The 13,795-nt window shown below is 41.5% G+C and overlaps 1 protein-coding gene across 1 annotated transcript in view; it reads right to left on the reverse strand.

The window, feature by feature from the left end:
* LOC137430880 (kinesin-like protein KIF18A) overlaps window positions 1-13,795 on the reverse strand; it is a 196,896-nt gene that overhangs the window by 43,439 nt on the left and 139,662 nt on the right. The window contains exon 15 of the mRNA XM_078782362.1: window positions 3,929-4,340. Within this exon, the coding sequence (XP_078638488.1) occupies window positions 3,929-4,340 (412 nt within the window). The remainder of the gene's footprint in view (window positions 1-3,928; window positions 4,341-13,795) is intronic.

The raw sequence follows: 13,795 nt of genomic DNA on the forward strand, positions 1-13,795 counted from the left end.
GACCGATTTTTCATTTGTTTGTCTGTTTGTCCAGACAGAATAAATATTTTTCTCTGCAACTGTTGGTGCGATTGACAGGATATTTTCGCCATAGGTGCCCGGCCTCCTGTAGAATGCTTTAATGATAATGATGTCATCGGTCACGTGGTATGGGCGCCATCTTGGAAAAAAAAATTGCACCTCCACATCTCCGAAAGCGCTGCTTCGAAAAAATTGAGACATGCCTCATTCTAAAGAACTCTCCGTGGGGAATAACGCATGTTAATGATGACGTCATAGGTGCCTCCATTATGACGTCATGATTCGACAAGTACAAAACTTCATCCTATCAGATGAAATTTCTTGAGTATCATCTCGGGCTAATTTGGTGGAGAAAAAAAAAATGACGATATCATCGGTCACGTGGTTCGGCCGCCATATTTGTTTGAACACAAAAGCCTTTAAAACCACTAAAAACACGTCCTGGCGAGGGTCTGCAATCCCCGATTGCTCTTTCTTGTTTTGGTTTTTAATCACGTCCTGAATTCTGAGCTCAGAATTATTTCAGAGACAATCCATTCATCCATCATATCATTCTCACCTCTGTTCTTTCCAATCTTTTTATATCATTAATCCACATTGGCGACTTTTCACTTGCATACATCAATACCGATCTGATTCAGGCTTTATAAACTCCAACCTTTGCAGATAATGGAATGGATTGGTCACATGATAATAATACCTTCCAAGTTGTCTCCACTTGTTCCAGGATGACTTTTTTTTGTCTCCGCACGATCAAACGGCTACTTCTCCTCCTGATGCCTCTATAATGTCCCCAAGGTAACATAAACTTTTAAACTTTTTCTAAATCTAATTCTGAGCTCAGGACAATTTCTCAAGAACAATGGAGTTCAGAATTTGCACATTTCGTATCTTTAAGCAACACCTGAGATGCTGCAAAGCTCAAAGTACAAATTCCCTGTACAAATCAAAAGTTGGTTTGGCTGTTTCTTATTTTGAAGACTCTTTCCAGATTGGAACAGCCTTGAGATCTGAAGTATGGCTGGGCTCAATCCACAAAATATATATATTTTAAAATAAAAGTCCTTCTGAGATTGTACAGCAATACCATGGAAAACCAAACCTCTGATCAAGTCGGAAAAGCAGAAAATGGCGTTTTACTTGTGCTACGCCATTCTTTGTTACTACAACCAACAAGGTTCTAAGGTAGGAGAGCAAAAAATACGACAGACCATCGGCCAAAACCATAGAATGTACTGTTGCGGTTTTGTGTTTTTATACGGTTTTGTGTATTGTGTTTTTATATAATAAAGGTTAATTTCCCCTCATAGTTTAGTTACACTACAACACGTAGCCTCGTTTAAAGCTCAGTTATTTCATAGTAAATGTAAGCGTAGACCTTCCTGTGTAGTTTTGTGTTGAGTAGAATGATGAGAATTAGGTCCTTTACGATGCCTCGATGCGTTGGGTTTTGGCGCGAAATACCACGAGGCCAGCCTGAACAAGTCGATCAAGGCCGAAGGAAGGCGGGGCAGGAGGAGTGGGAGTGACCGGTAAGCACGAGCCGCCAATCAGGGATAGAGGGGAGTGACTTACCACTGCGGCAAAAGGCGAGGCTTGGAACATTCGATGCGGGCTAGGGCGGGGGCAATATAACCCTGTGCCCAGAGCCCCCACCTCAGTTATGAGAGGGGATGCACCAAGTTATGAGGCAAGCCAGTTATGACCTCAGTTATGAGGAGGGATGCGCAGTGTTGAATCGAGTTATGAGAAGGGAGGCAGACGAGTTACAAGTTATGAGCTCGGGTGAGACGCACATGAGTTACAAGTTGAGTTCTCATTTGAGCTGGAGTCAGATCCCCGAGGAGTTGGAGGGCAAGTTGCGCTGAGTTCAGTTTGTGAGAGTGAAAGCGCGCAGTTGTATTAATCGCGCTGTGAAAGACAGCCGTGCCGGGCGACAGACGCGCATATTTTCCTGCCTGCATGCTTTTGCTGAGATACGCGCCGCGAGGATTCTCCTGTCTGCCTGCCTTCACCGGGATACGTGCGGTGAACGCCAGAGGGCCACGCCGGGTGAGCTGTTCCTGGACGACCAAAGCCGGCACGTTCAGCACATGAACAATTCTTCCTTCATCCCCCTGTGAGTGTGAGTGGGCCCATTGTCTGGAAAAATAAGCTTAGACTGCTTAAGACTGCCCTGTGTCTCAGCTTCTTCTTCTCTTCTTCTTCTTCTTCTTCTTCTACCACTGCACATTGTGTAAATAATAATAATTAAATCTGTTATTCCTTTGATTCGACCGTTTCGTCTCTTCCATCATTGACTTAGCGTGGTACGAATTATATCGGTCTGATCGGGTTCCAATAGCAAGGTAACAGCACGGATCACGTGGTACGCCATCCGCTCGGGTGTACTCAATTACGCGTGGTTCGTGCGAGACTCGATCCCCGCTTCCGCGGCGGCGTGGGTACTTAGGTATGTGTGAAAATTGTCCCGAAACCCTTTTCCACGTCTGACCGGAAGTGGCGACTCAGTCTCGTGGTTCGAAGACCCAAGGAGAACAAGGGGCTTAATTAATCTCCCCTTGGTAAGGGAACGGGCTTCGCCAAAACCGCAACAGTACGAATATCCTCTTTTCTGGTCTCAGAATTTGCAGTAATGACAATGTTTCGCACACCTTATTGAAAGGTCATATCAGACCATCATTTCAGCTGCGATGGAAAATGCAAATATTATTTTGGAAAAAGGGGAGGCTTCACTGCTCAACTTGCATGTGTAAAGCCAATTAAGCAACAAATAAATAAATACATCCAAAAAATGCTGTTTTGACAGAGTACGTACATGAATGTGTGCTCCTTGAACCTTTAATTAAAATTTTCAGTTCTCCGCCTGGTGGTCGAATCAATGGAACACGAGTTGCACGGACGGAATTTGGACGCATGGAGCATCACGAAGATAGACATAAAGGAAGGTACAGGAAATGTACAATATTAAGCACCAACAGAAACTATATTTATCAATTCTGGGGTTTAAACTCATCTCAAGTCAAGTGTGCAAGGATCAGCTATCCATGCAGCTTCTTCCTCATCCTTCTAAAATGTACACATTGCTATGCAATGACGATTCACAGTTGATAATTTTGAAGGAAAACAACTAGTCAGGTTCGCTATGTTTTTTCGTTCAAAATGTTTGGAGATTAGCAAAACTATACATTTTTGGAATATTCAGAGCATGAGGAATCCAAAAATTAATGTTGGCATTTGCGTAGACACCTTTGCGAAAATGACACTCAGGACGGTGATGAAGATCTGTAAAAGCATATTCCTGAACGGTATAGACCTAGTAGATCATGTGTATAGGACTTATAGTTCAATCTGATATTAACAAGGCTGCTTTCTTGCTTTATAAACCCATACCTATAACTTCAAAGGACTTGCAATATCATGTATTATGTAATACAGTTATATCACAAATATAAAGACAATGGTTTTCAATTACCTTTGTTTGTTGCTTTTCTATAATCCTGAGCACTATTTTGAGGCCTTTATTGGATTCCTTGACCCAGAAAACATAGGATTAGCATATTTAATGAAGTTTCTAGGTTGACTAGAAGCCAATATAGCGCAAAATATGTATTTTATGGCGACCATTTTGAAAATCCAAAATGGCGGCCATGCAGGTGTCTGTGCAAATGTCAACATTGATTTTCGGATTCTCCATGCTCTGATGATTCTAAAAATGTACAGGTTTGCTAATCTCCCAAATTTTTGAACGAAATTATATTTGTTAACATAGTGAACCTGACTAAATATCTAATTTTCATATGAAGAAAAAACCTTTTATGAAGAGGTATCATATGAAGAATCATATGAAGAAGCAAGTCGCCTTAGCTGAAACTTAAAACAGAAAAAAGAACGTACAGCAACCTACTTTTCTTTTATGCTTTGGACATCACCCAGCCGTCCATTTTCAAGGAAAGTAGCAGGTGCAAACTCCATGTCGCGTGTGAATGTGGAGTTCAGCGGTGCTACTTTGCATGCTGTTTCCTCCTCAGGGAAGGGAAATACTCCATCCAGGACATGGCTGAAGTCAAATGGGCAAAAGGGAGACTTTTGGGGGGCAGGTGACTGTGGGTCCTGGAGTACCCTACGCTTGGCACGCTTAACGGCCGGAGAGTAGTTGGGACTTGAGCGAGAGATCTGACGCTTGTTCCCAACAATCGGTGCTTTTGTAAATGGGGTTGAGCATTTGTTTAGACCACCTGGCACAACGTCCAGGCCCACTGACAAGTCCTGTTTGAGATGTGTGAACATTTCTGTCCTCGCTTCCAGGTTTGAAGATGCTGTGAAAGAAAAATGGGAGGGGGGGGTGGGGGAGGATACAGGGGACAGACAAATCAACCAGAGAAAAATCTTGGAAATACATCAGGGCTAATGCTCCACAAAATAAGGAAGTACAAGATACACCATTGCAGGATGACATGAGAAAGATCCATTTTAAATAATAAATGATTTGGAAAAATGAATAATCCATTCCATCTGGAGAAATTAAGCATATACCACCCACTACACCCATTAAAAAAGGAACATTCCCAAACGCCATTTGAATCCCAATGCCCATTGCACCACCAGAGTGCAACAAAAGCTATGCCTTTTTTTCACCGCAGAGCACTGCCCCAACATCCAAAACAAACAAACACAAAAGCATTGCAATTCGAAGCCGAATACCACAGCAAGCCGTGACATGGAAAGAAACCCCGCTGTAGGCAGGGCACGCACCAAGAGGCGCCACCTCAAAAACAACAACACGGATACTTTTCCCACGCCCTCGCTGCACGCTCCACGTGCAGATCGGAAATCCGAATTCGTTCAGGGGCTTGCTCGAATTACAAGCATGCTTGCCGCGGAAGCAAGATCAACATGGAAGTAAACTTTGGGCAGAAAACATGAAACACGGCTCTCATTTTCAACTAACACTGTCTTGATTGGTCAATAATAACAGTAAGGTGATGGATGTATTCACGAAAAAATTAAAATCATATGATCAGACAGGTAGCCTGCTTGGAGAAAGATGATTACCAGGATAGGTCATGCCAATATTAACTTTTCATCATCATCATAATCACAATCGTCTTCCGACTCAAACACAGTGCATGGGATTTAATCAAGGGTAACAACATCACAAGGAAAGTGCTCAGAATGAAATATAATTCAAAGGTCAACCAAAAGGGAAACAATTTGATGACCAGGAGCACCGGCGACTGGAGGTAAGCAATGCTCAGAGAAAAATAAGCCAAACTTTAGGCTCGATGGCATAAAATCAGTTCACAAAAACAAAAATCACAACAGCAGCTGCACAACGGTCTGGACGTTGACGGAACATAAAATCGATGGCAAGGCTAGTCGATTAAAACTTTCTGGAGTCCTATAGAGAAACACACTGGTGGGAAGGCCATAGAAGTGTCCATCAATCCTGTTCGTTTGGGCTCAGAATTAACACTCGGAAATTAATTTTTACTTCCACCGCCACATAATGCCGACCTAAAACAAGCACAGGTTTGCATTTACCTACCAAGCCTTTGGCACAATTCTAAACATTTTGCTGCACTTTCGTCACACACCTTCCACCCTTTTCTGACCGATCGATTACATTTCGCAGATGGCCCAGTGTTTTGCCAGTTTGAAATGGCATGGCATAAAATAGAGACATCCCTTTGGCATTACATTGGATCAGCAGCACCAAAAAGGGGTCAGTGTACAATGATCACTTGGATTTTCACAAGTGTACAATAACACCAGTCATGGGCAACGCATGAAAATAGCACCAAGATAAAGTGAAGGGGACACCAAAAATGCACGGGTGATGAAAAAACTACAACAAACCTTCACTGACAAAGACAAGAAATCAAAGGTAGAAATTAAATTAATGTTCATTACCTCCACCACCAAAGATCGATGGAAGTTATGCTTCCATACCTGTGTGGCTGTCTGTCTGTGAGTAAGATATCTCAAAAAAAGTTATGAACAGATTCAAACGAAATTTGGTGGACAGGTTAGGTGTGTGACGAAGCCGGATTGATTAGATATTGGTAAAGATCCGAATCTGAATCAGAGAAAAGTTTCAAAGCAATTCTTCACCATTGAGAAATGGGGCCAAAAACAATATGTAGCACGATATTTGAAAACGTTGTGGATGGATTATGATAAAACTTGTTAGTTGAGTTGGGTAGTTGACAAGAACAAGCCGATTATATTTTGACTTAGGTCTGGAGGCAGATCCGGCTTATCAGAGGATAGAAAACGTAAACTGTTCAGCCTGGCGGAGATATGCACTCCAGCGCGTGCCGTTCTCGTTCCAGGTGAAATGGCAATATCCTAAACATTTAACAGAATTTAGAATGGGTTTACCATCATAATTGAAGATGGCTGTTCATGTAAAATATGCAAAACACCTGGTGAATGCATAGTGCAGAAGATTATGCCCAGACAGCAACGACACCGAGATAGCAAGCGGTGTAAACTGCTGTCAAGGAAACCTCCAAGAACAGCAAACCACTTGTTACCCTCAATCCAGGCAGGAAATTTGCTCCAGGGTTCCGGCAATAACTCGTCTGCTCTTTACGAAGGACGCCATGGGATTTTTAATGGCCACCATTTAACGCTAGCAGATAGGACACCCAATGTAACATCCATCTGAAGGACGGCACACACATTGATGCCGCACCCTGCCTGCGAAACACCAACATGACTACTTGTAGCTTGGTCGAGATTCAATCCCATGCTCGACAACTCAAAGGTGAGAGGGCATAACTCCAGACTATCCTGCCAGTTCACACGTTTATCAATAGCGACCTAATGATGACAAAAAGAAAAGTTGTATCGGAGAAAATCTAAATGTTTTGTTTCACGTAACATTATGTTCTCTATGTCTGTAATTCCAAATAACCATAGCACATACCATATGCATGATGTCCATAACTTTTCCTAAAGTATCTCAGATGATACGACATGTGCACACCCCAATCTGTTCTTTTTGTTCTAATCAAACCCCAATATGTTCTAATGCCATTGACAATTTTGGTGGCCATTTTGGGAATTGGCTCCCGGAAGAGTCATCATAAGAAGAAATGACACGGATTAAAGTCTGGGCTCATTGGTAGCCATGGGAGGTATTCATCAAGGCGTGTTAATAAACTCTCGTGGAGTACCTTGCCATCGAGTCAGGAAAGGAGGTAATCAAATATATTATCTGTAGTGTGGGGGCACCCCATACTGTTGAAACTATTGGTGTATCAGCAAATGATGTTGCAATTCCACAAAGAAAAAGGTCTGGAGCATTTCAGTCACCATTAACATCAAGTAAACATTACCGTAAAAAAAAAAAAGACACCGCACTCTGTTGACGGAGCACAGAAACATTGTGGTACTGTACCTGTTTTATAATAATCATAAATAGTTAATTACTAAACTTATATCTTTGAAATTCAAAAACTCAAATACAGTAGAGCATACCCATTTCACTCCCATATCCACTATCCAAGACCTTTCTGATGGGTGATATGGAAAAGTGCAAGCAAGCGGTTATTTGGTGAATGTACATGTATACATGTTATAATGACATTTTAAAAAACCCACCGGCTCCAGCTTTCTACACATACGCTACAGGATGACAATACAACTGGAAGAACAGCATGAATGACAACTAGAACGACACTCAGAGCACACACCTCCACCAGGCTGAACCGTTCATGTTTTGTATCCCACTGATTGGCTGGATCTGGATTCAGACCTGAACCAAAATCAAATCGGCTTTTTCTTGTCGCATAACCAACTCATCCATCTAGTTTTGTCATAATCCGTCCACCAATTTTGAGATATCATGCCATGTATCGTTTGTGGCCCCATCACTCAATGGTGAAGAATCACATGTTAATTTTAAAAAAAAAGTTGTATCTGGATCCATATTAGGATCTTTACCCAAATCAAATTGATTCGTCCTGGTCACACACCAAAACCTTTCCATGAAGTTTCGTCCAAAACCTTGAGATATCCTGTTCACAGACAGACAAACAGACAGGGGTGAAAACCAACCTTTGTACACCTTCGGTAGTGGAGGTAACAAGAAAGAGCAATCAGAAATTGCAGACCCTCTCCAGAAACGGTTTTCTGTGGTGTATTCTGTGACAAATAAATGGAAGGGTGCACTAAATGAAAGGTCGTTGATTGCAAATGAGAGGTCGAAGATGCTAAATGGTCCAGTTGGAAATGTGTAAAAGTCAAGGTCTAAAAAGTAGTAAAGGTCAAACTGTCTGAAATATGAAAAGGGGTCTGAAAAGTTAAATGGTCTGAAGGGTCGAAATTGGCTGGAGGAGTCGAAAGAGTTCGAAAACATCTACAAAGGATCTAAAGGTCAAAGGGGTCTACAGGGTAATAAAAGTTCTGAAAAGTGTGAAGGTACAAATGGCAGAAAGGAGTCTAATGGTATTCAGGGTTGTAAAGGGTCTTAAGGTTCTATAAAGGGTGTAACAGGGTATATGGGGGTGTCAAAAGGTCTGAGGGTTCTAGAGGCTCTAAAAGGTTTCTGGGGTCTTAAGAGTTTTAGGAGTTTTAAGGTCTTTGTGGTTCTGAGGAGCTTCATCGGTCTTAAAGGGTCTAATGTAATTCATGCACACTCACTTTCTGTGCAGACAAATAAATAAACAGACAACAAACAAACAAACAAATAAACCAAAATGCGATACCTTCCCCTCTGGCGAGGGTAACTAGAGAGTTCACAGAACATGTTACCCCACAAAATGTTCAAGTATATTGAAACTGAACTAAAATAATGATTTAAAGTTTTTTTGTTTTTTTTAATCCACCAGTTTAGCGCTATTGAAGGAGTCTTATACACCACCTTATTTAACGTGTCCAACTACAGGAATACCGCAGTTTCGGCAAATATCACAAAATTGGCGAAAGAACTACTGTACTTTGCTTCACATGTAAATAAATGTACTGTACTGTAGATTGGCCAAGAGGCATTGTAAAAGTTTTACATTAGAAGTGAAATTAGATGTCATTCCTCAAATCAATACTGGTATTAATGGTTTGCTGGATTATTACGTTTGCCTCCGATCGATAAATATGCCCATGTTCATTGAGGAAGGAGGAAGAAGAGGATGTACCACCACCTTCAACAGCTTCTGAAAGAGGATTATTTTTTATTTAAATACGTCTGGTAATTGTTCATTTATTTATTTATTTATAAGAGTATGCATGTGTACTTGAATACAACTATCATTAATCAAAAAAGGTAATATCATTGGTAAAAAGCAAAATATAATAACTGAAGTGGACGTTAAAGGCACACGGCTCATATCCCAATCCCAAACCCCTGCCCCTCTTTATTCCATTATTTTTAGGAGAAAAATCTTTTGATTTTCGTCGTTTCGATATTGGTTACACTTTTCAGGAATGTATCCCCAACGTGAACTTACAATACTGTACAGCAAAACTACAGTGTTCAAGTTTATATTTCTGTAAAGATTGCAAAGGTCATATAAAAAAAATTATTCCGGAAATATACCGCCGTTGACCTAGTGGCTACTACACCGCCCTGTCGTACACGTTACATTAGTTCATCGTGCCTGTTTGTCCTTTTATGAACTCCTTAAAAACAGTAAGCTTTTTGTTTGGAATGATTTTCAATTTTGTTTGATTGCCAGAGTAAAAATATCTGCGCTTGTGATATAAAATATCTATCATCTATTAGGGGGACAGAGCTCAAAAAAATATATATCTCACTCCTCTCTGCACTTGTGCGACCGAGACAAATTCAAAGCCACAGTACTGCTAAACTACAGGTTCGTATTCCTATCTGTGTTCAAAATATAACATTCAATTGAAATCAAGTTGTTCTTCGATCATAAACCGACGTTTGTAGATGGACAGACATTAACCAATTGCTTAACCCCACTTCTCACTTCAGGTGCACGGGGTAAGGGGTAAGGATTCTTCCAAATCCAACATGCTTCTCACACATAACCCCCTCACTAAAAAATGTGACATCAAGGGCATTTATGAAATTGTGTACAAAATAGAAATTGGACGGAATAGACGAATTAGTATAAAATGGCAGTTCCGCGGAGAGGGCTTTCGTTCACCGTTCATGTGGTAGCTGCAAATCCCCTAAACTACCAATCTGCTTTCCAGTCTGGCAATACCGTGGACCTTTGTTTGCAAGGTAAGAAAGGTAATCTCACGTTCAAATTTACAAAAAAAGGCACAGAATTAGTAAACAAAGTTTCTGTTTTGACCTGTCGGATGCAACCAAATAGTTTCAGCATGTTCAACCTAACAAAAATATCCAAAGGAAAAGTTGCCGTCAATTGCAAGAGCACATGTGTCTGCACGTGTAATATTAACTGGTCTGCACAAGTCCAAACAGTACTGAAGTTGTTTTAGCTACTCAAAACTACAGCTACTCTACCCAAAACTTATTCCGACTCATTTTAAAATACTCTATGCATTACGAGTCATGAAATAGTATTTATATAGCAATATTCGTGGAGACCCTGCGGGGCACCATGTATCAACATCAACGCTGCCAGCAGCAATGCTTGGCACAGAAGCCAAAGGAACATTGCCGTTGGTAAAACAAGGAAAGATGGAAGTCAGGACATTAGAAGGAGAGAATCAGAGAGCTGGATAAGCAACAGCTGGGAAGGAAGCGGGTGGTGGTGGAGAGACCCCACATGTTTTTAATAGCCGGGGACAGCCGACCAGATGGAAACAAGCTCGCAGCCAACATAGTTGTAAATATAAAATACAGTTTTTATGAAAATAAAATGATACATGTTTGGAGTGTTCCAAAAATTCTACAAATGAGATACAAGAGTCCAAGAAAAGCAAGCTTTATTTTTATATTAAAGTACCGGTATACGTAATTGGTAAGAAATATAACATTTTCCTCTGGATATATTGCAACTACAAATGACATGTGCGCGCGCGCATTCGCACACACACACACACACACACCCACCCACACACACACACACCAGAAGTCTGAAAGGATGGTGCAGAGGTAACGCACCTACTATTAAGCAGTCGACCCGAAATTTGATACCTGACAACGACAAACTTTCAATTGGTGCTTTGCAAGAAGGGTGTTGCATCTCAAAGTGCATCGCCCCTGGGATGTATTTTAAATCTGGGTGTTCCGTCTGCTGGCATTAGTTGCGGATGTTAAAGATCCCACTGTGTCTTTCACAAAGAGTAGGCAATTAATTGTCAGCATCCTAGAACAAATTTCAAATTTATACACCGACTACTACTGGGATGGCAAAGTCAAACCACCCCGTGCAATCCTTACCACAAAAGAGCATTGGGAACAATATACTTGCCTAAGGCAGAGCACATCAGAGAAGTTTCATTGGGTGAACACGGCAACATCGTGGACATGGTACAAAAGTGTTTAGTCTGACAATACCTTATACGGACAATTTTTCAATAAAATGCGCCCAGAAATTACTTTGGTTCGTGAGTAACGTCAATTGTGACAGGGCCCAAGAAGGGGGAAACATTAATTTTAAATTTTTTTTTTTTTTAAAGCCTCAACAAGCATGCCAAAGATCAAGGCAGCTCCATTGCGACCGTTCTTGTAAAAGTGAGGATCATAAAAAATTGCACATTAATTTGCAAGAAATTCTGGAACCAAAATATGACAAAAATGTAAGCGTATTGAAACAGAATAAATCGGTTTTGTAGAACCAATGGATTTTATGATGTTGCAGAAGCGTACCCTTTGGTGGGAGTTCAACAGGAAAGTCCTCACGCTGGTTGTAATCTCCTCAGGAGTGGGTGTCAGGAGGAGGAATAGAGCCTTCCCAGAGCCCTCCTTTTTACTAGGATCCCAAATTTCAAGGAACAAGTTGTGAAATTTTAGCAGCAGAGCTCGTTCTGTTCTCACGTCTGTCCCGATGCTCCCTTTTAAATGATTGCCACTTCAAACCACTGATCTGATTACTTACGATTACTGATCATTTTGGATTCAGACCAGGCCACTCGACTCTGGACATGCTGCTTCTGCTGTCAACAATGGATGGAGGTCCTCAATGCCAGACAGGAAATCGGAGCTATCTCCCTTGACATATCTCGTGCCTTCGATATGGTCTGGCACCCCACCCTGCTCACCAAACTCTCCTCTTATGGTATCCATGGAAATCTCCAAGCATGGTTCGCAGACTTCCTCTCCTGTCCGAGTCAACGTGTGGCTTTAAATGGAATTCTCTCATCTCCTCTTCCTGTTCAGGCTGGAGTTTCTCAAGACAGTGTTCTGGGTCGTGTGCTTCTTCTGGTTTTCATGAATGATCTCTCCGACTGGAAAATCCTCTCTATCTTCCAGCTGATGATTCCACCCTTTGCCGCTACATATCTCAACCCTCAGATCGGCAGGTAGAAGCCTCTTCACTCTGCAGACGGGGATAAAATTACAGCTGGTCAAACAAGTGGAGCATGGGCCCAGTCCTATTTACGATCCTCATTAATGGTATCTGACTCGGAAAAACCCCCTTTATCTATTTGCTGATTACTCCACCCTTTGCCATGACATTCTTCATCCTTCAGACAGACAGACAGGCAGCAGCCTCTTCCAGATCTTCAGAACTTGTCAAAATCACAAGCTGGTCAAACACTTGGAATGTCTTTCAATCCTGACACAAATCTCACACGCTCAGTGTCTCCCAAAAACACCGTCCTGAAAACCCTTCCATCGACTTTCTCAACAATCCTCTCAAAGAAGTTATCTGCCACGATCTTTTCTGGGAAAACCACAATTCCAATCTGGCCTCCAAAGGCAGTCGCTGTTTGGGTATCCTCCATGGTGCAAAGTCCTTTCTCAGCACTGCTAAGCTACTCATGACATACAAAACTTTCATCTGCAGCTTGATGGAAATCTTCTCTCCCCTCTGGGCTGGTGCTCCTGCCTCACACCGAGCTCAGCTTCACGCTGTAGAAATAGTCAGGTTCACTATGTTAACAAATATAATTTCGTTCAAAATTTTGGGAGATTAGCAAACCTGTACATTTTTGGAATCATCAGAGCATGGAGAATCCGAAAATCAATGTTGGCATTTGCACAGACACCTGCATGGCCGCCATTTTAGATTTTCAAAATGGCCACCATAAAATACATATGTTGCGCTATCTCGGCTTCTAGTCAACCTCGAAACTTGATTAAATATGCTAATCCTATGTTTTCTGGGTCAAGGAATCCAATAAAGGCCTCAAAATAGTGCTCAGGATTATAGAAAAGCAACAAACAAAGGTATTTGAAAACCATTGTCTTTATATTTGTGATATAACTATTACATAATACATGATATTGCAAGTCCTTTGAAGTTATAGGTATTATAAAGCAAGAGTGCAGCCTTGTTAGGATCAGATTGAACTACAAGTCCTTTACACAGGATCTACTAGGTCTATACCATACCGTTCAGCAATATGCTTTTACAGATCTTCATCACTGTCCTGAGTGTCATTTTTGCAAAGGTGTCTACGCAAATGCGAACATTAATTTTTGGATTCCTCATGCTCTGAATATTCCAAAAATGTATAGTTTTGCTAATCTCCAAAAATTTTGAACGAAAAAACATAGTGAACCTGACTAAAACCAAAGCTTTCAGAATCATTGGCACCTCCCGGGATGAAGCCGATTCTGAGGGCCTTTCACTCTCTCGTCGCAGGCAGGATGGTGGTCTTTCTGTCTTCTACAGACTCCTGTCCGGCCTAACGCCTCCTGCTCTGTCTTTGCTCTCTC

Source organism: Myxine glutinosa, chromosome 7, assembly GCF_964187855.1.
Source record: "Myxine glutinosa chromosome 7, kmMyxGlut1.1, whole genome shotgun sequence".
In the NCBI taxonomy this organism is placed as follows: domain Eukaryota; kingdom Metazoa; phylum Chordata; class Myxini; order Myxiniformes; family Myxinidae; genus Myxine; species Myxine glutinosa.